Below are 24,897 nucleotides of genomic sequence, written 5' to 3'. Positions count from 1 at the left end.
CGATTTTTAATCAAAGGAATGCAACATTTCAATGCTTGAATATATTAATGTTCGGCACCTAAAGATAATGCCTAGTGGGCATGGCATTGTTATCAAACTCATGTAACGCCAAAACTGATAAAGCTCTTTGACGCACTAGATTGTATTCTAGCACTCGGAGGAAAACATGGCTTCGACGCTTATCCACGAAATTGCCATACCAAATCCAAAGTTTGGTTTCTTCTCCGGTTTGCCGGTTGTGAAAGCAATCCAAGGAGATGCTTTTGGCTCTCAAGCAACTTTTTTGGGAATAAATGCGTCTATAAAGATGTGTTAAAGAAGGGGAGGGAGGAAAAAAAGAATCTCCCTCTCTCTCTCTCTCTCTAAGACACAGGGACAGAGCAGTGGATGTGAGAAATACAAGTGCAGTCTCTACTGGATCACCTTAAAAAGTAAATTCCACTTGAAATGTTCTATTCACTATAAATGAAACCTTGAATTGTCCGATGCTGCTTTACTAATATAACTTTGTGAATAGTCAAGTGCATGAAAACACCTAGAGTCCAAATTGCAATCATATAATTCCGACGCAACCCTGCTCGGGGGATCAAATCTCCCACTTTTATTTCAATAAACAAACCGAAAGTTGTACATGATCCTTACGGACAAGCTAAAGACTGTACATGACAGCAAAACAAAATCCCCTTACAGAAGACTCAGGAGATAGATGTTCCATAGAAAAACTGGAAAAACATCATCAAATCAATAGCGTTTTGCATAGGGGTTTCACAGTAGAGTAATCGGGGTGGAAGTTCGGAATAACAATATGGTCCCTCCACTAGCTGATTTTCGTATAACGTCCAATGAAGCAAGCTTGCTGTTGGAGGGCAGATCTGCAAAATATCTAGATCGTTTACTCACACGATTTGAATATAAACTTGATTTCCCATAGGAAAACGGGAGGGGATGGAACAATATCCGATGTCCAGGTTTGAAACTCATGTTCCGATCCCTTGCCTAGTAGAAGAGCCTGGGCTATAGCATGAACATCATGTAGAACAGCTCCACAGATAGCACTCGGAGTTAGCGACTGGTCAGGGAAGAGTTTGTAATTTTGTGTTTGCCAAATCATCCAACAACAAAGTGGGGATCATGGGCCACAGATCGAGCATCCATCCTCGTTTAAATGCAATACAGTGCCATCTAAGTATCCCTTGAATTAGGCCCCTCTTGAAATGAAAACATCTACAGAATTTCTGACTAACGTACCTCCAAACCACTTTTGCCACTCTTACAAGTAGCCAAAATATAGTCGACAGAATCTGGACCATTCCCAGAGACAACACCTGCTGGCAAACTGTATTCCCAGTCTTTTCATTCTCTCCGTCGTCGTAAGGCGGCACCTCGCATGCAAGGAAGAGGAACCACTTTGCCCGCCGGGGAGCCTTAATATCCCAGCTTGCTTTTCAGTTTTCTCAAATCAATAGCAGGTTTCCTAAGGCGAATTTTCTCACAAAGGTCACTCACTTCTAGAAAAGGACTGGGTGTTGGCTCCATCCCAAACCAGGGTATCTTCACTGGAAGAGAGGATGACCTGGTTTGTGACATGCTTCAACCACGAAGCTTCCAGTCCCAGTAAAGTTGCCCATATGGCTGACAGACCGCCTCCTTAATGGTTGCGATATGGTCAAATTTGCTCGGCTATAGTCGTTTCCATTAAGCAAACAAAGTAAGATCCCCCATCCCCAAGGTTCATTCCAGAAATGGACAGACTCTCCACAATACATTGTGACCCACTTCCGACCAAGATAAGCCCTTCCATGACCAGGACTATCTAGGATGGATTTTTTCCATCCACAGGCTCGACCTATTCATATAATTGCATCTAATAAGACCTGCCCACAGAGACCGTCAGCCGCGCCCTGAGTGTCAAGAAAATCAAGTTTTCCCGATTGAGAGTGCCCGATTAACAAGTGTAATCTCCTCACATCATCCTGCCCTCCCCATAGAAACCGATAAAAGATCCGAGTAAGTAGTAACTTCTGAAATGGTGGTGTTGGGCAGTCTAAAAGTAAGCATCCAATAATTTAGGAGCTGCGCCAACACTGATTTGATAAGGAAATGCACGATTTCTTATCTCAGCTTCCATGACGGGGAAGGAGATGAACGATTTCTCACTTTCGAGAACACCCAGTCCATCCAACCATCCGGAATGGAGAGTAGGAACAACAGTCGCATCCTCGTAAAAGCTCTGGAAACGATTAGCGCAGAACTCCATAATCTCATAAGAGTCTTTACCTACCACTCCACTGATATCCATTTCAGCAGTCCAATTTTCACTTGCTCTGTGTTTCACCCAGGACTGAAAGGAGCGAGTACTACGATTCCCGTCCATCAGCCAACTGCAGCGGGCCTTTTGCTTCCAGAATAATGCTTCTTCGGAAAGGGCGGCGTCTAGTTCCAAGAGCAGTGTCTTCTCTAAGTGAAGCTCCTCCGTACTGAACCAATTGCCCCTGTTTTGGATCCTACCCAATTCCTCCCTTCCGCTCGCACCCTGGAGGAAATGTTACCATAAGACGACTTATTCCAGTTAGCCAAACGCTTTCGGGTAAGTTCACGTTTCTTGGCAGCAATAATCATCGCGCATCCTCTAGCAGGGACATCCCAGGCTTCCTCCACTATCTGAACGCAAGAAGGGTGTGAAGCCCAACATTTGTAAAAGCGAAAAAACCCTCGTCCCGCCTGCTGATTACTCGCCGGGGAGAAGGACAGAATGATCACATTGTTGGTCCGATGTCGTTCTCGGATGCACATGATGAGCCGGTCGAAGCTGAGTCTGCTGACGCCATCCAACTGCTAACTAAGGCCCAGTCCAGCCTGCAATAAACTCGTTGCGCTACATCCCTATTGTTAGACCAGATATAAGAAGTTGCGTTGTCATTAACTACGCTGAGATCCAAGCCCCACAGGAACCGACTGAATTCTCTGCAAGCCAGGGCATTTGGGTGCCGCCCAGACTTATCCTCAGGACCTCGCAGGGCATTTAGGTCTCCCACAATGAAATAGGGAATCTCACAGGAGTGAAGAAACTGGCGAAGCCCCTCGAACTGACTCAATATGATGGGATGAAGAGGACTTAGATAAACTCCAACACAAATGAAGTTGCATGCGTCTGAACGCCTTCTGCACAGAACAGCAATCCAAGAGTCCTCTCGCCAAGCCTGTAAAACTGTTAGATGATCCGGGCGCCAACCTAAGATGACCCTGGCAATGCCACCATTGAATTTATTGTTTGCTAAAAACGCCAAACTGGGGTACTGGCATTTCCACCCTTCAAAGTTTGGCACAGTAAGCAGAACGAGAATGTAAAAGAGACACGGATCCTGAAGTTGAACCAGCAATTTCAGGTCTAGTTGCGCAGACCTGCGCACTAGCCCACAAATATTCCTAGCGACACAATTCATTGAGAACTTTCAGGGATGGGGCCACACCCTTGGCCTGACTCTCCACTGTCCTTGTCCTTTGTACACTCATTAGCCTCAACGAGTTCAGAGTCGTTAAATTCGATACCCAAGACTTCTTCCAAAGTTGGAGGAACGAGCTCCAAATCCTCATCCATGGTAGGGGTAAGCGTATTGTTAACATCCCTGAGAGCCTCACGGGAAGCTCTCTTACTGATACCATCATAGGGGCCAATGTCTCTCTTTCCCTTGTTCCTACCTGCAGAACCAGCCGACTTCTCCATCCCACCGTGCCAGTTCCCATGCAGACCCTTAGAGGCTCGTGGAGAGCGAGAGCTTCGAGGGGCGTCCCTACTCTCGGAACAGGGTCGACGGCTAAAGCCCGGAGGCAGTGTTGAATGATTTGAGATCAGGCCAGAAATGGCCTGGATGGGGGCAGGGGACCTCTCTCTGGGCCAGCCGGGGTCGAGCACTCCTGCAGAGTCAGAAACCAAAGGGAAAGGGGTCAGGAACAGTACCTGCGGCGACAATCGCCCCACGCTGGCCTTGACGTGCAGGGGGTCGAAGCTGGGGTGGGGGTGGTCACGACAGGGAAGGTGCCACCAAGAGGAGATGGAGGATGTGCAAGAGTTTGGCTTGGAGGACCCTGTAAACGCGACGGCACAGGGGCCTCTCCTGCCCTTATCTGTAAAGCACCACCACCGTTGCCATTTTCCACCAAAACCCCAAATCTGTTTGCATTTGGGTGGTTTTTTAGTCCGCTCGTCCTCTCCCTAGCGCCCAGCATGTCCGCGCGTCGGGCAGGGCGTATCCCATATCTTCAACCAAGGACGTAGGGGAAGGATTGGGAGCAGACGAGCTCATCCCTGCTTTGCAATCTTCCGTTAAATGGGTAATTTATCTACATTTCGTGCAGAACTTGATCTGGCCTTCGTAGATCACCTCTTGACTTGATTCAGAACTTTACCTCCTCCCAGGGATAAATCCACCACCGACCATGGTCGGAAATTGAGTGGTACATCAATGCAGAGTCTGGCGAACCCTAGAGTAAGTAGGGTTTTAGCAAAAGGGTCCGCCACCAATTCCGCTCCCATCGGTCGGGCGATTCCAGCGAACACTCTTCGACACCAGAGAATCTAAGGTAGATTGGGAAGCCGGATCCAGATAGGCACCTTAATAGTCTCTTCTACGTTCATTTCCATCCCTGGAATCCAACCGACTGGCCACCAGCGTCCTTCCTCCAAGATTCCACGCTCTACTTCGCAGAACGACCTCCAACTCCTCTTCGAGTCTACGACTCTACACGGACCAGGAAAAAGCCTTTCCCAACAAAACTGAAACGGGGTTTTTTAACCTCCCTCAACCACCGACAAAACACGCAATGGCTGTCCAAGTGAACGGCTACATCATCCTTTGAATGTCCTCCTGGACAAAGACGGTTGGGAGCCCCTCCACTGTATCGACTTCCAAAGCTTCAAGATATTCCTCCTCATCTTCACAATTGTGGGAGAGCATTTCTGCCCACGAACGAAGGGATCCTCCTCTGCTGTTCCACCCCTTTGCGTAACTGCTCTGTGCGCCAAGGGATCTACCCCCTTCGCCCGCTTACCAGCTCGAGAAACCCTTTGACCCGCCGGTGGAGGATCGTCCAACTGGTTCGGCGTCATCGAGCACCATTCCCTCGCGCAGAGAAACCCTAGCGGAGCTCACGTTCCTTTTTTTTTTTTTTTTTGTGATCATATGATTCAAAGCCCGTTCTTTAATAAAAGAACCACAAATATCATAGTTTACGAGTTTATCCTACAAACTGTGCTAAATTGGTAATCAACGTAATCAAAGTTGATTAGCGAATTGAAAAGGGAGCCCCATCGATTTAGTGAATCGGCAAGATCAAATCACATTCGTTAGCTAATCAGATTAATTAAAATTATGTTTTTATTTATGTCCTTGTGAAATAACAACAGATGATTAAAAAATATGAAACAACAAACCAAGCATGGTGATTCGTTGATGATCAAATGAAATATGATATTCAATAAGCAAATCACATATCTATCGAGTACCAAGATAATCACAAACTTCCCTTTTGCAGACCAAAAATGTTCTAAAACAATCGATCAGAGAATTTGGGTTGCACGAACATGTGCAACGTAATCATAAATGCATTACGGTTTAACCAGGCGGCCATCCATGGAGGGTCTGCTTACAAATTACAGTGTGATCTAAAATCTGCGCAACTTAGGCAAACAGTAATACCATGCACGTTTCAACACAAATAACTTAAATCATCTAAGTTCATCCATCTTATAAGATCTTTTTTTTTTTCAAGATATTCTTGACCTAACGCAGAACCTGCTGGGTGCATAGGCAACACTTATCACCCAGCTTCTCAAGAGGAGTCCTCTCACAAAATTAAAAACCCAGGACCCCGTCCAAGAGACAACTGGTTGTACCTTACCACTTATACTATGGGTTACTCTGGCCTGAATGGATGACACCTTGTTACAGAATAACAGAAGTAAAAATGATTTGTGAAACCATGAAAACGTGAAAATGAGAACCTAATGGCACGATATAAATCCCCTACGAGAAAATGTTCTGGGCACTAACGGCGAACTGCATGAGAAAGGCCGCCGACATTGGATCCGGGGGATTTTTGCCGATTTTAACAGTACTGCTGCTAATAGCAAAACATGTGCAAATAGATTTAACTTCAAAATGTGCTGGTGTTTTCAAAGCAAAATTGAGTAGCGACAAAAAATTAGAGAAACAGAAAAGGTACCAAAACAACTTCCATAGTCGGCATCAAAACCAGGCAATAAAGCTGTCAATCCTCAACCCAGCATATGATTTTAATCTTAATCTTTAAGCTTCAATAAAACCCATGGACTTGTTTGGAACAGCAATGCGACTTCTATATCTCAAGCTATGGCTCATTAGAACCAGTGTACCACTGCATTCATCTAAAAATCTAAAACAATTACATGTAAATTGAAGCAACCAGACACCACCTCAAATCACTCGTACAGTTTTGCCCTATACTACATAGGTCATATCAAAGAACAAAGATGCCAGAAAAAGCTTATAAAACCAGAAAGCAATGAAGAGATTTTGGCCACAATGCCATGGCCCAGTTGCAGCTACACATTCCACCCAAAAAATTAGTATCTGCTTTTTGATAAAATAATTGAATTGAAACAGTTTCAGGAACAAGCACCTCTTTACGGACAAAAAGGCTGACACCACTTTTACTTTATCCTAGAGCACTATACAGGACCAGATCATCCAGTACGAAAATGAAGTACAATTCCATTAGGACTGGTAATATGGCTTACATATTATGCACATGCAATTGGTACTTGCCTGATGAAAGCCGTCCCAGAACCAATAAAAATATAGTAAACTTTCGAAGCATGCTGCAGCTCCATCCAGATACCAAAAACATCAGAAAATATAAGAGCACCAAAGCATATCGTATACCTAACTTCAGGGATGAACTGTAAATCGTCCAAAATAATAGCTGTGAAAAATGCAGAAATTGAACTTTGGCTGTACTGAGGGGAGGGAAATTTTCAGACGCAGTCAGAAGCTGCCAATGCAAACAAGCCTATCATTATCTGCTGCATAACAGCCAGAACCCCTGTGAATATGCCCACTGATCTCTGATACGATCAAATAACTTTCCCCAATAGCGCAAGCATCATTCTGATTAAAGTAAAAGTAACTCTCTTCTCTGGCCCCAATGCCACCCTCCCCCACTTGCCGTAATGTCATCTCTCTCATTCCCTTTTTTCAATAATCTGTACTGCCACCAACGGCTGTCCAGGGTTTTCCATGGGCCTTTTTTTTCTGTCTCCACTTCTTAGCAGAAACTTTAAGTAAGAACATAAGTTTTCAACAAATTTAATAGTGCATTACTGCAGTTAGCCTAAAGTTGATGACAGATCACCTATCCAGATGACTGTACAGATATCTACAAAAATTTCTTCTGCTTTTATTTTTAGAGCAACATGCTGTTTGGAGAGGTCTCCAGGCCAGCCGCTTCCACCTGTTATGAGTAGATAATCATCTGTATGCAGCAAACATGCCAATTCATATTTATCATAGTGGAAACTACCATGTTTCTCATTTGTACATCTAGGAAGTAGGAACCATTATGGAAATGTTTGCAAGTGGAAAAAAGCAATCAAGTTTTACTAACTTCTAATGCTTGCCAACTCATTTTAATTCAAGCAGGGCATCTGCCATCTTAAACTAAACAATCGAAGATGAATTTTGGTGCACATGTTCAATTTACCAGTTGATGCTCTTTACGCCTTCTGATGGAGCTCAAGCACTTACAAAACAAATAACATCAGTAGTATACAACAGATGCCTCACCAACTTTCTTGTGAAATCTGACAGAAAACGGCATCAACACACTTCACGCTTCAGCAAAATGGAAGATGAAAGTCTCAAACTCTAATGACATAAGATTGCGGCTAAAGATGAAACTTTACACTAGTAGCCTGGGATGGATGAAAATCTATAGCCATTGGCACCTCTCCATGAATAGTACGCAATTCTAGTCTCATAGAAACCTGTAATGACATCACACCAACATTAGTTGCCTTACCATCAGTGTCATGTAATCAGAATCAGCAAACACCATCATAGTACTTACTACTTAAAATTACTATTAACTATTAAGGAATTCTTTCAAATATAAGTTACTAATTACTCATTAGTCATGACAAATAGTTTCAGAAAAGGTATCTCTGAACTGTGTCAACTTGTATAGTCGGGTTTCAGAGCTTCACAACATCCATTAGCCAAAAATATTTACAAATCATTCAGCAGTTTCCCTCTGAATTTTCAAGTTTTGGACACACAGCTTAGCTTAACCTTCTTTCTTTGAAGGCCTGCTATCAAGACACTCTTGAAATCAACCAGGTTTTTTACTAGCTTTTTGTGCATCTGGAGCCACTATTCACTTCAGTAACATTAACAAGCTGAGTTTTACAAGAATTTCTCACAAAACCATAAGATTCATAATATTCTCGAATCACATCCAAACCTTTACTGGGATTTGACCACTAGGGTTCATTACAGTTGTACTAATCAATGTGAATAGACATCATGGCACTTCCAAAGTGGACGCAAAAAGATGTACGCACCAGTGGCAATGATAGTAGGAATATTTGTGAAAATATCAGATGTCACTGAGAAAACTATGAAGTCAAAATATTTAGAAAATGTCACTGAAATTGTGAGTATTATGCACACACAAAACACACAAACAGAACAGAATCTGTTGCAATTTATCCACAAGAGTAATTTGATACACTGCTTTCCATGCCAATCTTATTACAAACAGTTTTTGCCATGCAGCTAGGTTCATGCTGCAGAGTAAATGTTTTAGAATCACAATACCCTACCAAACCTAATCAATAGTGTAAGTTATCACAAATATGTATTTTACAACGACATTCAATTAATATGGCAGATAAATATACCGTCTCATTAAAGGATGTTAACATGAACCTAGATCCATGTCCAACTAGATCTGTCCATATCCAACCAATTTGCATTAGAACTATTATGTTTGTAACCTCTGATACAAATGGAAACCCTTATTTGTCAAATGCAAGTTTTCTAAGAAGTTTCCATCTTATCAGACAGACAGTGGACCTGGATCTACAATTTAAGCCCACCATAATTCAGTCGGCAAGTTAGACATGGGCCACTTGATGAGACAAAGTGGCTCACCCAAACTACAAAAAAAAAAACAAAATGAAGAAGCAAGGACAAGAGCAGTATGGCTTAGGGCTTCCTTTCAATTCAATAGTAAAAATAATTCGCAACATCAGTTAGAACATTTAACTCCAGATTTTCTTCCACAAATCGACCTTAACATAAGGTCAGTAAGAATAAAAGAGATGCATAAATCAATGCAAGCTAAATAAGAAAAAAAGGTCACGTTAAATCCATTCCTCGAACTCATACAAATTTTGCAATCCATTATCCACAAGTCAATAAATAGTAAATGGATCTCCTAAAGCCGAGGTGGGACAAGTCAATCCAAGTCAATTCTCCAGGCAAATTAATGAATGAAGGCCGAAACACAAAAATTGAATTTCCAAGATCAGTTAGAAGCATATAACAGTCAAATAAATAAATTAATCGACATATACCAAAAATGTGGCATGTACATATACTGTAAATGAGCACATACACACACACACATATAACCAGAAAAAAAAAAGCACTGTACAGGAACTAACTAACCACCTAGCCATACATACACATACACAAATATAATACACACACGAAATAGGAACCAAAAATACATCAAAAATTGATCAATTAGTCAACTAAGCACACACACATGCATAAGCAAAGAAGTATAAAGGAATAAAAGGTTACACATGAATCAAGTAATTAACTAACAGGCAACATGGCTATCTATAATTATAAAATATAAATTATGCATGTGCACACAAAAGTAGACACAGCAATTACATATGTGAAGGCTAAATTGGATTGCCGGAAAAGAAAATAAGTGAAAGAGGGAAAAAAAACCTTCTCACATGGTTTTGACCGACTGGTTGATCAACTGACAAGTCAGATTATCTTCTTTTTACTCAGACATCCAAGACCAGCAACTTAGCTAATTAGTCCAGATTTTAACCATTAAGCAACCAGTATAAGATTGCAATCCACAAACAACTCCATGAATTTACTCATTATTTCATGGTAATCTAGCAGCTTGATGTCAAGAATGTATTCCTACATGGAGACCTAAAGGAGGGAATTCATATGGAACAACTGTCCGGGGACACCAAAGGAGATGTAAAAGAATATGATGCATAAAGAGCATAATATATGGGTCGAAGCAAGCTTCACGGTCATGATTTGATATTTTTTCCTCTGAAATTCAAATGATGGATTTCAGAGATCTCGCCTGGCCCACTCATTGTTCATTTACAACCAGTTAGATATCACTACCTTACTATTGATAAATGTGGATGACATTGTTTTTACAAGTAGTTCAGATGGCCACATCAACGACGTAAAAGAGTTGTGGGCAAAAGACTTCAGATGAAGGACCATTATTTCCTCGGAGTAGAGGTTGAAGAACAGAAGATTGCATGACCTTTACTCAGTAAAGGTACCTTCTTGACATTCTAAGTAAAGCAGACATGAAGGACTGCAAAAAGCGACCCTTGGCTACTCCCGATATTTTAAATCACAAGAAGGGAGCACATGATGGCAAATTATATCATGATCCCACTAAGTATCATGGCATTGTTCGAATGTTGTAGTACCTAATTTTCACAGTTCTTGACATTGTGTATTTAGTTAATCGGGTCTCTCAATTTGTGCATGAACCGTAGGGTGGCCACATGGAGGTAGTAAAGCATATCCCACGACATTTAAAAGAGACACTTGGAGATGGTTTCATTTATAGACATACATTGACTGAAGAAGCAAAACATGACCTTTTTGTTTACAATGATGCAGACTGGACAAGAGATCCTGATGAAAGGTAATATGTCTCATGATAAAGTGTGTTCGTAGCGACAAATTTGGTGTCTTGGAACAGCAAAAAGCAAAAGGTCATGGCTAGATCTAGACTGGAGCTGATATAGAACTATGGTGGCTGACTGCTGTTACTTCAGAGGTAACGTAGGGTCTTACTTATTGACTCGAGTTGGAGAGAGAATTTCACAATCTGTCCTGTTTTATGGTGGCCAGTGTCATAAACATGTCCGTTAACTCTATCACTACAGTGATGTCAAGCATATTGAAATAGACCAACATTTCATGAGACAAAAGTTAGATGAGAAAAAAATACTAAACCTGGATTTATTAGTATCAAGAAACAAATTGCAGATGTATTCATGAAAGGCTTAACTAAAGATAAGTTCCAAAAGCTAAAAGGCAAGTTATTCATGGTTCAAACTTCAAAACCATGCATAATTTGAGAAGAGATGAAAGATGTGATTTATTATTTTGGGCGGGGACCTGATCTGAATGGGATCCAAACCCATGCTGTCACTTGCTGAATCCTTTGAATAATCAGTGGCAATATTGTAGTTTTCATCTTTTATTTTCTATTTCAGAAAATAAAAAATAGGGTGATACAAGCTGACAAGCAACAATTCATATGTCGTATCAATGATCGGACCAATACAGGGACAATACCACTACCGACAACATGGGTCGGACCAAGACCGAATACCTAAAGGTCATGCAAGAGCAACATAAGAGAAGGATACCTTTATAACAACAGTTTTTCCCATGAAATGAATTAAATATGAAACCAGGAAGTTTCTGCTCTTTTTCCCATCCTCAGCAGGATTCTGCACCATATCAACTTAGAGCATGTATTTGCAGCTTCTTACGCATTTCATAATGAAAATTTTTGATCGTCCTAAATTAGTTTTATTGGCAGACGGAAGTTCCCTAGACATAAAAGCTCATTATCAGTGAACTCTTGAGATTGCTTCAACCATTTGACAATCCCATCTCATGATAGGTTTACAAGATCATTCCCAACTATGTTTGGGGCATCTATTCCAACGTGGAGGTTGCAAAGAATTTCTGCGGCAGTATGGCAAATTTGCACTTTAAAATATTTAAAAACCAAAAAAGAAAAAGAAACCATACGTGAATAAAACTTTAAAACTATAACATTTCCTTCTAAACATTTGAAGAATAAACTTTCTAGTTTCTGGCAAAGTTATTTAGAATTCTCCATCTTGAAGGTTTGAAGCTTTTTAATAAGGTGGTGCTGATCATTCAGATAACCTACTAACGACGTGTTACTTTCTAAGGTCCTCCGCAATACAGTAGATTTAACAAAAAGCTACCGAAATCACCGTTAGGTTGAGATGGACAAGCGCTTGGAAAGTTTGGGAAGACATCTTACTTAAAAGTACTTGAGCAGTGCTCCTGCCTTACTTCCCATCCTCTCCCACCTCTCTTCTTCCACGCTTTCGTTGTGTTTCCGCTACAGGTTTGCCTTGGATCTTTTAAACAGTATCTATGATCCTCTTGGGAGTTCAATTCTCAAACCAAACAATCAAGACCCACAGGAACTACTCCGCTTGTTTCGTTTAGAAAAAAAAAAAACATCACGATATAAGAACAGGATAAACAGTAAATTTAATTGTTATCGACACAACCATTAACTGTGTCGGTGCTGAATCTGACCTATCCATCAATTAATTGAAAAAAAAAAAGAAAAAAACACTCAAGAATTCACCAACTTCGACTCTAAGATTCATAGAGAGCAATTTCATCCATACAACCATCCACATACAACAATCGCACAAATTATCTTGCAACCAGGAAAAATGAGGACAGCGAATATAGAAAAAGGGGGCGTTAGACGAAACCTGGGAGAAATGAGAGGAAACCAAGGGTGAGGAGGCCGTAGGCCTGGGAGGGGTCGCCGGGCATGTGGCCGGAAAATATGAAGTAGGAGAGCAGGAGGAGGAGGGATCCCAGGGAGACCAAGAAGAGCGCGAGCGCCACCGACTTCCAGGGCACTCGATCCAGGGAGCTCGGCGTGTACTCGAACCGCAGATCCCTCTCATCCTCGCCGTCTGGTTCATCCTCACGCAGCCTCGAGTAGCGAATTCGACGCCTCGCCTCCATATTCTTCATCATCCTCTCCCCCTTTGCTTTCTTCCTCTTCCTCGTGCGTGCTTCTCAAGAAATTGCCGGGAAAAGCCCCGGGAGTTGGACATCGTCTTCGTCATTTCTCAAAATATCGCGCTAAATTCTACAAAGCCAAAATCGTGGGGAAAAAAAAAAGGGAAGTTTTTGCCTTGAAGGGGTTTTGCTCATATAAAAGGTTAAATAGACGTCAAATATACATAAGCAAGCTTGAACATACCCATTACCCGTTTTAGTTGTTCTATTCTGTAACTTGTTCGCCTATAAATGTGACGACATTTCGATTTTTTTAGGTGGTTTTCCTGGTGGATATTTTTCCAGGACCCAAGTTTGTGACGATGGAAGGCGTTAACATAAGGTTGGATTCAGATATTCATGTTCAAATTCGGATTTGGATTATTCTTCCGTGAGCAAGAGACTAGTAAACCATCATTCAGCAAAGAGGCTTCAAGCGATGATAGCAGGCGACAGCAGTGATGCACCTTTTAACTTAGATATTGTGTTTCACCACTTAAGGCGCAGAGACATAGAAGCCACGTAACAAGATAAGTGTCGCATTGCATGCCCCTATAACCCAACCAACTATACTCTGCTTCTTGAAGCAGATTTGGATTCTTCTTTGACACTTCGAGGATTTTTCTTATATTGAGGATTGTTCTTTGTAAGCGCGTTTCAGATCAGATGCAGGCGTTACTGACTGGTACACCCGACTGACCATACCTTGGTCGATCAGATCCATAATCATACTTAATTTGAATGCAGAAAAGTGAAACCTTCAGTCTGGGTACTTCCTCAAAATTTAAGCAGAAGCCTACCCTATCCCATATAAGGAGAGAACTAATGAATCTGCGTCCGTTTAGCCTTATTACCAAAACTTTCGGCGTCATCTTTGGATCACACTTAATTTGTCATAGGCCTATCGGTGTTAACACTGATGATTGTCTAAGAATCCAGCACTTTTTTCCAGCTATAGAACGTGCATTTAGGTGCCAGCGAAATTTATGGTAAAATCTGTCGCGGAGACGAGACAACAATCCAAACCAAATGCACTTGCTAGAACGGAATAGTGTTCTTAATTGTTCCGAAGGCGTTATGTTATTCTAATGAATATGGTGTGAACATGTCTTATGTCTTCTTCTCAAATTTATAAGCATTAATATTTACGTCACATTTCTCAAAGCAACAAAATGCTGTTACTAGAACACGTGTTCCATAAACATGTGTTCTAACTTCGAAGAACACAACGTTCCTATGAGACATCCCATAATGGGTGACCCCTTCAAGAAAACAGGCAAGTTAACTAAGACAAGTCCCTCCCTTCGGGTGGCATCCGATGCCCGTACAGTTATGCTTCCGGCACCCTTTCTCTGAACGAAAATTTTCAGGATACTTATTAGGACTCCCTATGGTGAAAAATCCTGAAAAGCACTGGATGATCTTCAAGAAATGGGATTTGAGGCGGGGATAGACATTCACGGATGTCTCCTGTATGTTTGATAGGGGAAGGATATCCCGCCGATCAAACACACAGCCATCACATGCCTCCTCCCTCTCAGGGAACCGGTTTCCCACAGGAGGTGCTCTTTGTGGGTAGATTCTACCCGTTGCTGCAGGTTACAAGAACGAAACATGCCACTGAGGGAATATGCTCATGGGACTGCATTCGCAGGCGACGGACGCTTACAGCCCTACCCGCAACTCATGCCTCAAGAGCCAGATGATCGTCGCATCAGGCGGCCACTGCTGCATGGCCAGTTGCACACTTCAGGCAAAAGATCTAATGCCATGCACAAATTAACATGAATATGTACAATCTCCAAAGTTCATGAAGCCACTACATGTACGAGAAAGTTCACTCCACTCGGTTCTTATCCACATTACAAAGGAAGTTCCTCTGCGAAGAATCAAATAAAACGAACAGAAGACCCACATGTTTTCACTCTTCAAACTCATTATAGTGATCCAAAAGGTAATTCGCTGCCAGTTGCTCATTCTTGTTGCACGCGAAAAACACTTCCAGCACGATTGCTCTATCGAAACCCATAGCCTCCAGCTGCAAAGTAACATATGAGCCAGAGAGTGAAAAGCACAGACCATACACAAGGAGATCCACCGAAATATCGAAGCTTTAAGATTCACACACTGACAGGACAACTTCCTAAAGATGTTGAGGAACATAGGACTGACAAATCAAGCATTGTCTGGATGACAAGAAAGCAAAACCTAGTTACAAGGAAACCAGGCTTTGCCCATAAACCAAGTCCTTTGCAAGCGAGGCTCGACAAAAAACCTGGTTTTAAGTTTGTTTGGATGCCAAAACCGTGTTTGGCCAAAAAAAATTAAAAAATTAAAAATTAAAACAAAAGAAAATGTATATGGCACTACTTTCCGATCACCCACTTCAGCCAATTTCAGTCAGCACCCCATTGGAAATGACAAGTAGCAAATGAACTTCCTCCCACTGGTAACGAAGTGGAGGAGGGGACCCCCTCCCACTAAACTTTTTCAGAGAAAACCCCAGCCAAATAGATACGAAACCAGGTCTTAAACCTGATTTTGGGTGTCATCTGTCATGGAATGGCCCATTAGCTGTTAACGTTTAATGAAGAATTTCTAAAATTTAATGTGACCTATTTAAATGTAAAAGGATGTGCATTTTATCAAATCAGTGAAACCCATAACCCAGAAAGATCAAGCAGCAAACTTACACGTTCAATGGCTTCACGCTCTTCTGGTGTAACTTGCACAGCTTGGGGCATGTTTGCGGCCAGTTGCGCAAGCAGATCCCTGCTCCACAGCTATAAACAATCAGAAAATCTGATCAACCACAATGGAAAGTGAGTGCAGGAGTACCAGGTCTCTCACCCTTCCGCCCCTTCCACAGGTTCGTTTATAAGACGAAGAAAGTCAGTTTGATGTTCTTGAATGAGCCTCATGAGTTGAGGATTTTGTCTGCCTAACTCTTGAAGCATTGGCTATCAAACAGCACAGGACAATTAGAAAAGCAAAACATCAAAATGGACTGTAACATCCTAATGCAAAGAAAAAAGAAATCAACAAACTGGAAGGGAACTAAAGACCTGCAAAATCTGGGGGTTTGCTTGCACCATGGTCCTCAAAGCTCGAAACTGTAAATGTTTGAATACAAGCTCATAACAGTAAGATAAATTATTGACGATGCCTCGTGAAGAAGTTTTACATTCAACCACAAAAGGTACCTGCTGACTGTTCCTTAGAAAGTCTAAACTACCACCCCCAGCATTGGAGCCCATGCTTGGAAGACCCTATTTTGCATGAGAAGACAAGGGGGAAAAAAAAAGAAACCCAAAATCAACATAACTTACAGAAACAGCCAGGCTTGAAAATCCAGAGACACCAAGTTATTACCTGAGGGAAAAGATCTAAAGGATTTGCATTTGGTCCACTGGAAGGAACAGTTGGTTGAGCTGGTTGAGGTGCAGGAACAGAAGGATTTGCATCTTGCCCTGCTGCAGGAGCTCGAGCAACAGATGCAGGTGGTTCTGCTTGCTCAGGAATACCCTGAAATGGAAAAACAAGTCAACAAGCATAAAATCCACGCAAACCAAGCTTCTGCACTCAAGAGAGAGCAAACGAAAAATATAGTAATAGAAATTGATATTAGACCTAGTTATCAGAAAATATTGCTTACTACACAAATATATTATGTATCTGACCATGACGGGAAAGATGAACTCTTTAATTTTGTTGGCATGCAGCATTTAGACAATACAGAATTTGGAATAAAAAGAACTATATGAGCAGACTACTAATTGGGTCTTTTTCAGAATATCATTTTATAACAATAGATTAAAAATGGAAAGTAAAAAAAAAAAAAATACAGGTTCTTGCTGGAGCCTGATATAATAACCCCTATCAGCTGTCAAGATGTTTCAAGCCATCTTCATTGTAACATACATATGACAATACAAGCAGGAAAGCAAGCAGTAAGAGATCCTGCGCAAAAAGTAGCTCCAATCACATAAAAATCCACATCCATATAGGCTTACACAAACAGAAGACATCCTTACACAGAATACCAAAAAAAAACTACTTCATCATTGGGATAAATATCATAAAATGCAAGGGAACCTAACACAACCATGAGAACAATGATTAATCAGTCAATGGACCAGAAGTATCATGAATTGAGATTCAATTAAATCCAGATGCAGCTACGACATAATCAGGTGCAACAAAATTTGTGCAGCATGGACCGAGCAATACAATTTTGACCAGTATGTAGGATGAAACTAGGTAATCCAGCCCATCATTTTCCCTTTTTTTGACTTTTCTAAGATTCACTTTACGAGTTATAAATCCACAAATATTTATATGCAGGGACTACCGAAATAACACCACCTAGACCAGAACCCCAGATTTGTTAGTTAATAATAAATGAATCAAGTTAGTGAGTGAAGGAAACAAGAAGCATACAGAACAGCTTTCACTAAAGTCACTCGGTCCACCAATAATTCAGTATTGTCAATCCCTAAGGCATGACTTAGGTTCCATATATACATGTAAAGTATCATCTCACAAAATTACCAAGTGAAAATATGGCTCTATCAAATGTTTTTGCTATGCTCTTCAGTCCATCAGCATGGCAGTAGATACGGCCTAATTTCACCTGCACATAAGATATATAGTTGCAATTTCTATTTACTTCTGAAAACACTGCACTTGATTGCTTGAAGCACTTACATGGTCTGTTTACGATCTAGTAGTTTGCCTTCTTACGTTAACTTTTTAACAAAACAACATGACATGGAGGAGACCAATTAACTTTTAGAACTGCTTTTCAGGGAGCCAAATCATTGCAAATTGGAAACCACCATTCTACCAATAAGCTGGAAAAAACACTGCAGCTGTCAGAGTGAACCTAACACGCAATCACTTACCGAATACAAGTACTCGACAGCCCTCTCAGGATTATTATAAGCAGCTCGTAGAGCACGCACAACTGTTTCTCTGTCCCAACTTCCTCCACCCATGTCAAGAATCTGCTGAACAACTTGTTCCAAGTTACTCCCAGCAACAAGATTTGATGCAGCTTGTCCATAGGCATCCACATTAGGACTGAAAAATTAAGAACATTAAGTAGGAATATTGGCCTACAGGGATCTTTAAAGTTTAAACATGCATTGTGAGAAGAAGCAGTTTGGCAAGTCCTAAAGTGATTGTACAGAGGCAGCAAAAGAATTTTTTAGATTGTTACAGAAATCATAGCAAACCCGACAAGGCAGATGAATCTTGACCTCAACAGATACTTGATTTCATGAATGATAAAGGGCTTAATAACACGAAGACAGTCTGTATGTGTTTGACAGACCATATTATAAATCAGGCCCCAACCAATTACAAATGAAATAGGCACACATGCCTTGAGAAGGGCAAAAAAGTAATTTCGTATACCCACTTACAACCAACGCAAACACGTTAGACATATTTTGACATACAGCTACATTGCTTAACCTTTCTATGGTGCAAGATGGTCCAGAAAAATTAACCGTCCCAGATCTGATTATTCAAGCTTAGTATTGATAGTGTATTTATGGTTGATCACCTTGATTTCATATTTGGTTGATACCAAATAAAGTTTATTTGAAACAGGTAACAAGGTAATCTCCATTCAGAACTCAAAGAATGGAGGAGTGACATGAACAGAGTCAGATGTAACCATTCCATGACATAAACTTTGTGAACCCGACCAAAGCTTAATTAAACCAACCTAGTCTTTACTAATTCTTTGTAAGATATGTCCCAGTCATGGAGGTTCCACATTTGACACTAAAACCTTATGAACTCAACTAGTCCTTGATCAAAACCACCCGGCTTATACTCTTCAATCTTCATAAACCTCCAACCTTTTCATATTCCCACACTGTGAGAATATCTTGGGCTTAAAGCACCATTAACTGCCTTGAAATGGAAATGGATGAAGCAATGAACTCTATGTCACCTGAGTGCGGGGTGCCGGTGCCGGAGCGGCACATCTCAAAAAATTTAGGTGCGGCAGTGCGGCGAGGGTATCTTATTATTATTATTATTTTTAATTTATTATATATATAACACAATAAGCATGCATATATTATTATTACAATTTAGTTATTAATGTATATAACATCCTTGAATAATTGTATTACATAGGAAAATATCAGAACAACATATATTATATAAGTAATTTAGTAATATGACATTCTAACTGGGCTCGGGTGTGAGTCGAAGCCACACCCATGTCCGGTGTGCACCCGAGTCGATGCGACTCGGGTGCGGCAGTAAAATAGAAGAGTCTGGGTGACTTAGGATGAACCAAACGAATCCAGGATTTCTAACCAAAACAAGAATTTTACAAACAAAATTAGATTCAGAAAGCTTTCCTTTATTTCCAATCCCCTCTAATTCATGCTCTTGCATAGACAAAATTATGAAACTTTCTCCAGGTGGCCAGTTTCCTAATTACTTGCCCACTGAAGAGCAAATATAGTGTACAGTTAACCTAATGTTAATGGCTAACCACATATGATCATTCCATAGGTCAGCAACCATAGTAATTTTTGCACATGACTAAGAAAAGAAATAAAGTAGGAACAAACATCTAACATTCCTAAACTACACCAAAATATAGCAATACCTTATCACGTTAATTGCTTAAAATGCATAAGCCTCTTTGTAAACAAGGTCAGACTATTGGATAAAAAGCTCTGGAATTTACTAAAAACGAATAATCTGCTTCTTTTCTCCAAGAATGCCATGCAGAAATAAAATTTTCAAATAAAAGGTAGGCAGTTATAAATAAACAGTCACTTACCTTAGGTTAGGGATAACCTAAGGTTTAATGTGTGGAAGGTTACATAGATACCCACTTTCCAGATATAATCATCCCATAAATTAGTGACAACAGAATCTTTTGGACGTGACTTACCTCATCTCGTTAGTTGTTTAAAATGCATAAACCAATTTGTAAACTAGGTCAGATTCCAATCTTGGACAATCAATTCCAAATTTTACTTAAAAACCATCCACCATTTTTAACCATGAATGCCATGCAGAAACAAAATTCAAATAAAAGTTAGGCAGTTGTAAACAAACAACCACTATAAACTATAAAGGACATTTTCTTATTTGAACTACCTTCAGGAAACAGTTTTGGATCCATCAAAGTTGTAGGCCCTAGGTAAATCCAATCTTTTGGGGTCGTTTGATAGCCTCTGAGATTAAAGGTGGTTTGAGATCATTGAGAATCTCAAATCTGCAGATTTAAGGTTAGACGCCCTCCTTTCCAACCTCAAATCTGTGGTTTTTGGCCATAAACTAAGGATCTCAAATCCTCCTTTTTACGTAGCAGTAAAATTCAGTGTTTGTTTACATTGTAGGTCCCACATAAAAGGGGTCTTAAATCAGCATCGCATCTGAGACCCAAGCCTATCAAACACAACCTTATGGAAGCTAAGATACTAAAACAATACTATTGTTGTAATATATTGAAACTGCTCAGTAACTCACGTTGGTGTGGCAGGTGTAGGTGCTGGAGCTCCACTTGCAGTTGGAGTTGGAGTAGCCACAGGCGGGGCACTGCTCATGATGACAAAACAGACAGAGTAAAACAATATAAGGGACATGCCAAAGAGAGCTTTATATAAGTATGAAAATTCCACTGGCGCTTACGGAGGTGGCACTGCTGGAGCAGCTTGAGGAGCTGCTGTTGACAAAGTTGGAGGATTAGAAGGTAAAGGATTTGCTGGAGCCTAGACAAACAAATGGAAATAATACATAGATAAAACATTAACTTCAAAGCAAAAAAAGGAATACGACAAAAGTTCAGAAGACACCTTCATCATCTAAAAACTACAAGAGAATTGACCAAACAAGTAAGCATCATCATGTCTTAGATGACTGGTAATATGGAAATGAAAAATCTCACAAATGCCAAAATGATGCAAAATCACTGGAGGACTTGTGAAAGAAAGGGAAAGAAACATTACTGGGGTTGACGAGGCTCCACTCATTGAGGTCTTAGGCTGCACAAAAACACATAACTTTGTAAAGACTGCAATAGTTGGAATTGCAACAGGAAGCCCATAAGGCTAGAAGGTGGAGTGATAAGGTGCATAAGTGAAAGTGTTAAGATCAAACCCAACTAAAGTATGTGAAGGCAGCTGTTACACAGGTGAGGCATCTAAGAATGGTGGTCATACCATTTGTGCTTCACCTGACAGGGGATGTGAGCCATTAAATGACCTGGCCCTGGGCAAACGCTTCTCACCATCAAAATAAATATGTATACATTATCTGTTAATACTAACAAGATTGTAAACTAGTAAAAGTGCAATCCTTTAACTTGAAAAGGACACCTAGGATATCCAACATATCATGTGAATTGAGACATAAGTCTAATGCCTTTTGAAAGAGTGTTATACATGTTAAGAACACACGGCAGTTGCAAAGCAAGCTTTCAGGCAAGGTTACCAATGTCATTCTCATTTAGAGATTTTGCTTTTCAAGGTGAACTTTTGGGGAAAATCTCAGGAATTGTTTGAAGCCTGAAATGTGTAAAATAATTAAAAGATTGTCACTAATAAGGTCGGTAGTATTTTTTTTGCAAAAATATGAAGGAACAAGTTGGAAAGGTTCTCAAAAACATACAAGGAAAAGAAACATATGCTTAAAAGTATCGAAAAAGGCACTTTCCTAAAATCTCAGGAAAATATCAGAAATAACTTGGATAATAATACATTGTTTTAGGCAGAAGATGACTCCATGGGAACTTATATAGAATATCAATTATCTTATTTCAGCTTTACAATATTTTGAAAATAAGCAGATATATTGGCCGACTTCAAAATGGTGATGTTACTGCAGTATTCTAAAAATGTCACTGAACTTATGTGACTATGCTTTCAGGTAACCACTAATAACCAGGAAATATTACAATATTGGATAAGCACAAGGAATACCAGTTTAAGTGCCCAGCTCACCACTAAAACAGAGAGGTGACAGGCAATGCATATACCTCGATCATCTTTTTATTTACCATAGTGAGGATGGGCTCTTTGAAGGCTTCCACAATTAAGGCTCCAATTTGATAAAGAAAAAATTTTCAGCATAAGCAGTAGATCGCCTTTCTTGCAGAGAAGCTAAATTGCATCAACTACGTGCACATCATATGATACAAAGAGCTTGAAGTATCTCTTACTTGTTGTTCTTTCTTCATTCAAAGGCACTCAACAACTCTCGTAGACACCTCAACCAGATTACCTTTTCCAATGTAGAAAATGGCAATTATTGTCTGTTTTGGAGACAATAACATGAATAAAATAAACTAAGCCAAACAAAAGATATTTCCATGATAAGAAGAAACCTAACAGGAGGCCGTACCAGGCCATTTAGATCAAATTGATTTATGATGACGTTTCCATGATAAATCAAATCAAAAGCTTGTCTTCTCATCAAATGTCAAATCATAAGTAATACAATCCACAAGACAACCAATTTTATAAACCGCCACCAGAATTCTCTAGTTGTATAAGGGGAAAGAAACTTACTTTGGTTAACATTATGACTAAGAAATTATTTTCAGCAACTTTATTGTCAGCCAACGTAGTTTCATCTTTCAGAACCTTCCCTTGGTGAATGAGTAGTTGCTGAGCACATGGATAAACATCTTGACCATGGATGGTTTCTATGTGTTTCTTGACGGCCGCAACCTAGAGAGATTTTTTAAACAGCAAAAGAGAAAAAAAAAAAAGCAAGATATACAATTCACATATTGTACGATATAGAAAATAGAACAAATAAGATAAACAACAGCAAGGTACTAGGTATAACAAATCAACAAGTGAGCAACAAGGGAAACGAACAAAACAGCACTTACGGAAATAAACTAAACAGAAGTGCCACATCTCAAATGTAGTTCAGCACACAACAGGGACACTACAGAGTCAGAAATTCATATGGTTTAATTATAACGTTTGCGATTCAGCAGCGCCGACAATCGAGGAGGGGAGACACCTTATCCATATTCAGCTACAATGGGGAAACACTGCTGCATGAGTGGCACTGGCATGTTGGTTGGAGATTGGTGCGCTCAGTTTCAAATATCCAAATTACCAAAAAAATAGAAACAAGCACTAGACGGAGCAGAAAAAATCCAAATTAACAGCAGCAGTTGAGGCAGACGGATGACAATTTTCATGCCATATACTGAATCCATGAATAGCGGGTTAAAAACCGAACAATTTACAGCAATCCCCTTGAGGAATTCAAGGCCAACGCATGAAAATGCACCACATAATATTAGAAAAAACTTGACGCGGCGTATACATCGTGACGTAAAGAATGCACACAGAAGGAGAAGATTTCATGAAACTCTTGCGGTGAATCGAAAGAGGAAGACGAGTGATACTGATCAAAATTCACTTAGAGCAGATCCGGACCAAAATCGTCTCGGTAACCTAAGCTTGCAACGATACCCTAATTCTAAGGATCAACAACAATTGAACCATATAAGCAGAGAAAAAGAAACAGAAAGAGAGAGATAGAGAGGAACCGTATCGGAGGGTTCCACATCGACCTCGAAGTGGTTCCCCTTCAACGTCTTCACGAACAGCTTCATCTCCGACCAACAACCCCTCTCTCTCTCTCCGCCCTTCTTTTCTGCTTCCGAGCTTCTCTCTCTGGTCTTTGCGATCTATCCACAGCAAGCGTGAGGAAGGGTAAAAACCGATTCCTCCTCGCGCTCTCTCGATTGACAAATGCTACCAAACTTCGCTCGTAATTAATATATTCCACCAGAGTTTTTACTTTCTTTTTAAATATCTGCGGAATTATCCGTCCCCTTTATGCAAATTTCCAGAAACTCATCCCCACCTTTTCCAGAAACCAATGTTTTGCGAGTAGTATAGCCAAAGACTAGTGAAAGTTTGATAGTTACTTAGATTTTTAACAGTTGTTAGTCTTTTGTTCGTAAAAACACTTTAATTGATGGTTGTATCAGAAGTTTACTCCACGCACCTTCTGAAGAAAAAAAACAAAAACTTTAAATTAAATATCAATTAAATTGTTTTGGTTATGTTCTTAAATTCAAAGAAATTTTGGCGCCCACAAGGAAATCATGAAAAAGTTTGGTAGTTGTTTGGAAAATCGAGGACAGTATATCTTTGATGGACTCATGCGATCGTCTCTTGCTTGCACGCCTACACACCACCTAACACCTGCTTCCTTGACCATGGTTAAGTAAACCCAACCTCAGCCTTGATGGGGGTTTAAACCTTCATTTCCAGCTTCTTCGGCACCGACTCTTTTTGTTCACACACATCGCCTCTGTGTGCTGTTCTTCCATTAAATCTTGGAAATTTTGCCAGGAAAGCAGTGTGTTTCTCCTGGATTTGTGAATCAAAAAGGGCGTTCTCCTCTGAAACTCAACGACCAAGACGAGGGGGATCTCCTTCTCCGTGGTGCGATGAGGAAAAGGAAAAGGTCTGAATCTTGCATCCCTTTCATTATGTGTTGACTGTTGAGCGACAAATTTGTTGTTGGCATGAATGTTGATCAAGAATGAAGAGGAATGCGTTGTTTCCTTGGTGATTATTGTGAGTCAATAAGTACTGTGGTGAAGGATAACCATCCAGTCTCTGCCCACATTTCTCATCAAAAGTCTTTCCTTTCCGTGACCTTGAAATAGCCGGAGCTATAAGTGAAAACGAAAATGGGATATTTCAGAGCACGAAATTTGAATTCTGAGAGGTTGCCTTTTATATTTATTTGGCTGTCC

General features: G+C 40.4%; 2 protein-coding genes across 7 annotated transcripts; both read right to left on the bottom strand.

The window, feature by feature from the left end:
• Window positions 1-583: 583 nt before the first annotated feature.
• LOC116258559 (uncharacterized) lies at window positions 584-13,187 on the bottom strand. Of its 3 annotated transcripts, XR_004173741.2 has the most exons (4): window positions 12,824-13,187; window positions 7,940-8,020; window positions 7,738-7,837; window positions 584-7,488 (listed from the first exon to the last, which is right to left on the bottom strand). XR_004173741.2 is itself a non-coding variant. In XM_031635749.2 (3 exons), the coding sequence occupies exons 1-2, from the start codon at window positions 13,095-13,097 to the stop codon at window positions 7,941-7,943; spliced, it is 354 nt and encodes a 117-aa protein (XP_031491609.1). In that variant the 5' UTR covers window positions 13,098-13,187; the 3' UTR covers window positions 7,614-7,837; window position 7,940. The 3 variants fall into 3 exon arrangements, 2 of the variants coding, with proteins under 2 accessions (XP_031491609.1, XP_031491608.1); XM_031635749.2 differs by lacking the exon at window positions 584-7,488 and having other exon boundaries at window positions 7,614-7,837; XM_031635748.2 differs by lacking the exon at window positions 584-7,488 and having other exon boundaries at window positions 7,614-8,020; window positions 12,824-13,186.
• Window positions 13,188-14,873: 1,686 nt separating this feature from the next.
• Window positions 14,874-23,883, bottom strand: LOC116258875 (ubiquitin receptor RAD23d-like). 4 transcript variants are annotated; one of them, XM_031636312.2, is made up of 12 exons: window positions 23,674-23,883; window positions 22,670-22,831; window positions 21,110-21,145; window positions 20,793-20,872; window positions 20,631-20,699; window positions 18,026-18,203; window positions 16,494-16,646; window positions 16,325-16,390; window positions 16,187-16,234; window positions 15,972-16,081; window positions 15,815-15,893; window positions 14,874-15,159 (listed from the first exon to the last, which is right to left on the bottom strand). In XM_031636312.2, exons 1-12 carry the CDS (start codon window positions 23,737-23,739, stop codon window positions 15,043-15,045), a joined length of 1,164 nt encoding a protein of 387 aa, XP_031492172.1. In that variant the 5' UTR covers window positions 23,740-23,883; the 3' UTR covers window positions 14,874-15,042. The 4 variants fall into 4 exon arrangements, with proteins under 4 accessions (XP_031492172.1, XP_031492173.1, XP_031492174.1 ...); XM_031636313.2 differs by lacking the exon at window positions 22,670-22,831; XM_031636314.2 differs by lacking the exons at window positions 22,670-22,831; window positions 23,674-23,883 and adding an exon at window positions 22,321-22,646.
• Between the last annotated feature and the right edge of the window lie 1,014 nt (window positions 23,884-24,897).

This window comes from Nymphaea colorata, chromosome 8, assembly GCF_008831285.2.
Source record: "Nymphaea colorata isolate Beijing-Zhang1983 chromosome 8, ASM883128v2, whole genome shotgun sequence".
NCBI classification, from domain to species: Eukaryota; Viridiplantae; Streptophyta; class Magnoliopsida; order Nymphaeales; family Nymphaeaceae; genus Nymphaea; species Nymphaea colorata.
The sequence above is the reverse complement of the archived record's forward strand: the minus strand, read 5'-3'. Positions and strand labels throughout refer to the sequence as shown.

Coding starts and splice junctions, on each gene's coding strand:
- LOC116258559 (XM_031635749.2), bottom strand. CDS start 13,097: ATGATGAAGAATATGGAGGCGAGGCGTCGAATTCGCTACTCGAGGCTG. Junction 8,021..12,823: donor TTTCCTCTCATTTCTCCCAG/GTTTCGTCTAAC, acceptor ATGTCATTACAG/GTTTCTATGAGACTAGAATT.
- LOC116258875 (XM_031636312.2), bottom strand. CDS start 23,739: ATGAAGCTGTTCGTGAAGACGTTGAAGGGGAACCACTTCGAGGTCGAT. Junction 16,391..16,493: donor CTTTAGATCTTTTCCCTCAG/GTAATAACTTGG, acceptor CATGCAAAATAG/GGTCTTCCAAGCATGGGCTC. Junction 15,894..15,971: donor CCTGTGGAAGGGGCGGAAGG/GTGAGAGACCTG, acceptor GCTGTGGAGCAG/GGATCTGCTTGCGCAACTGG.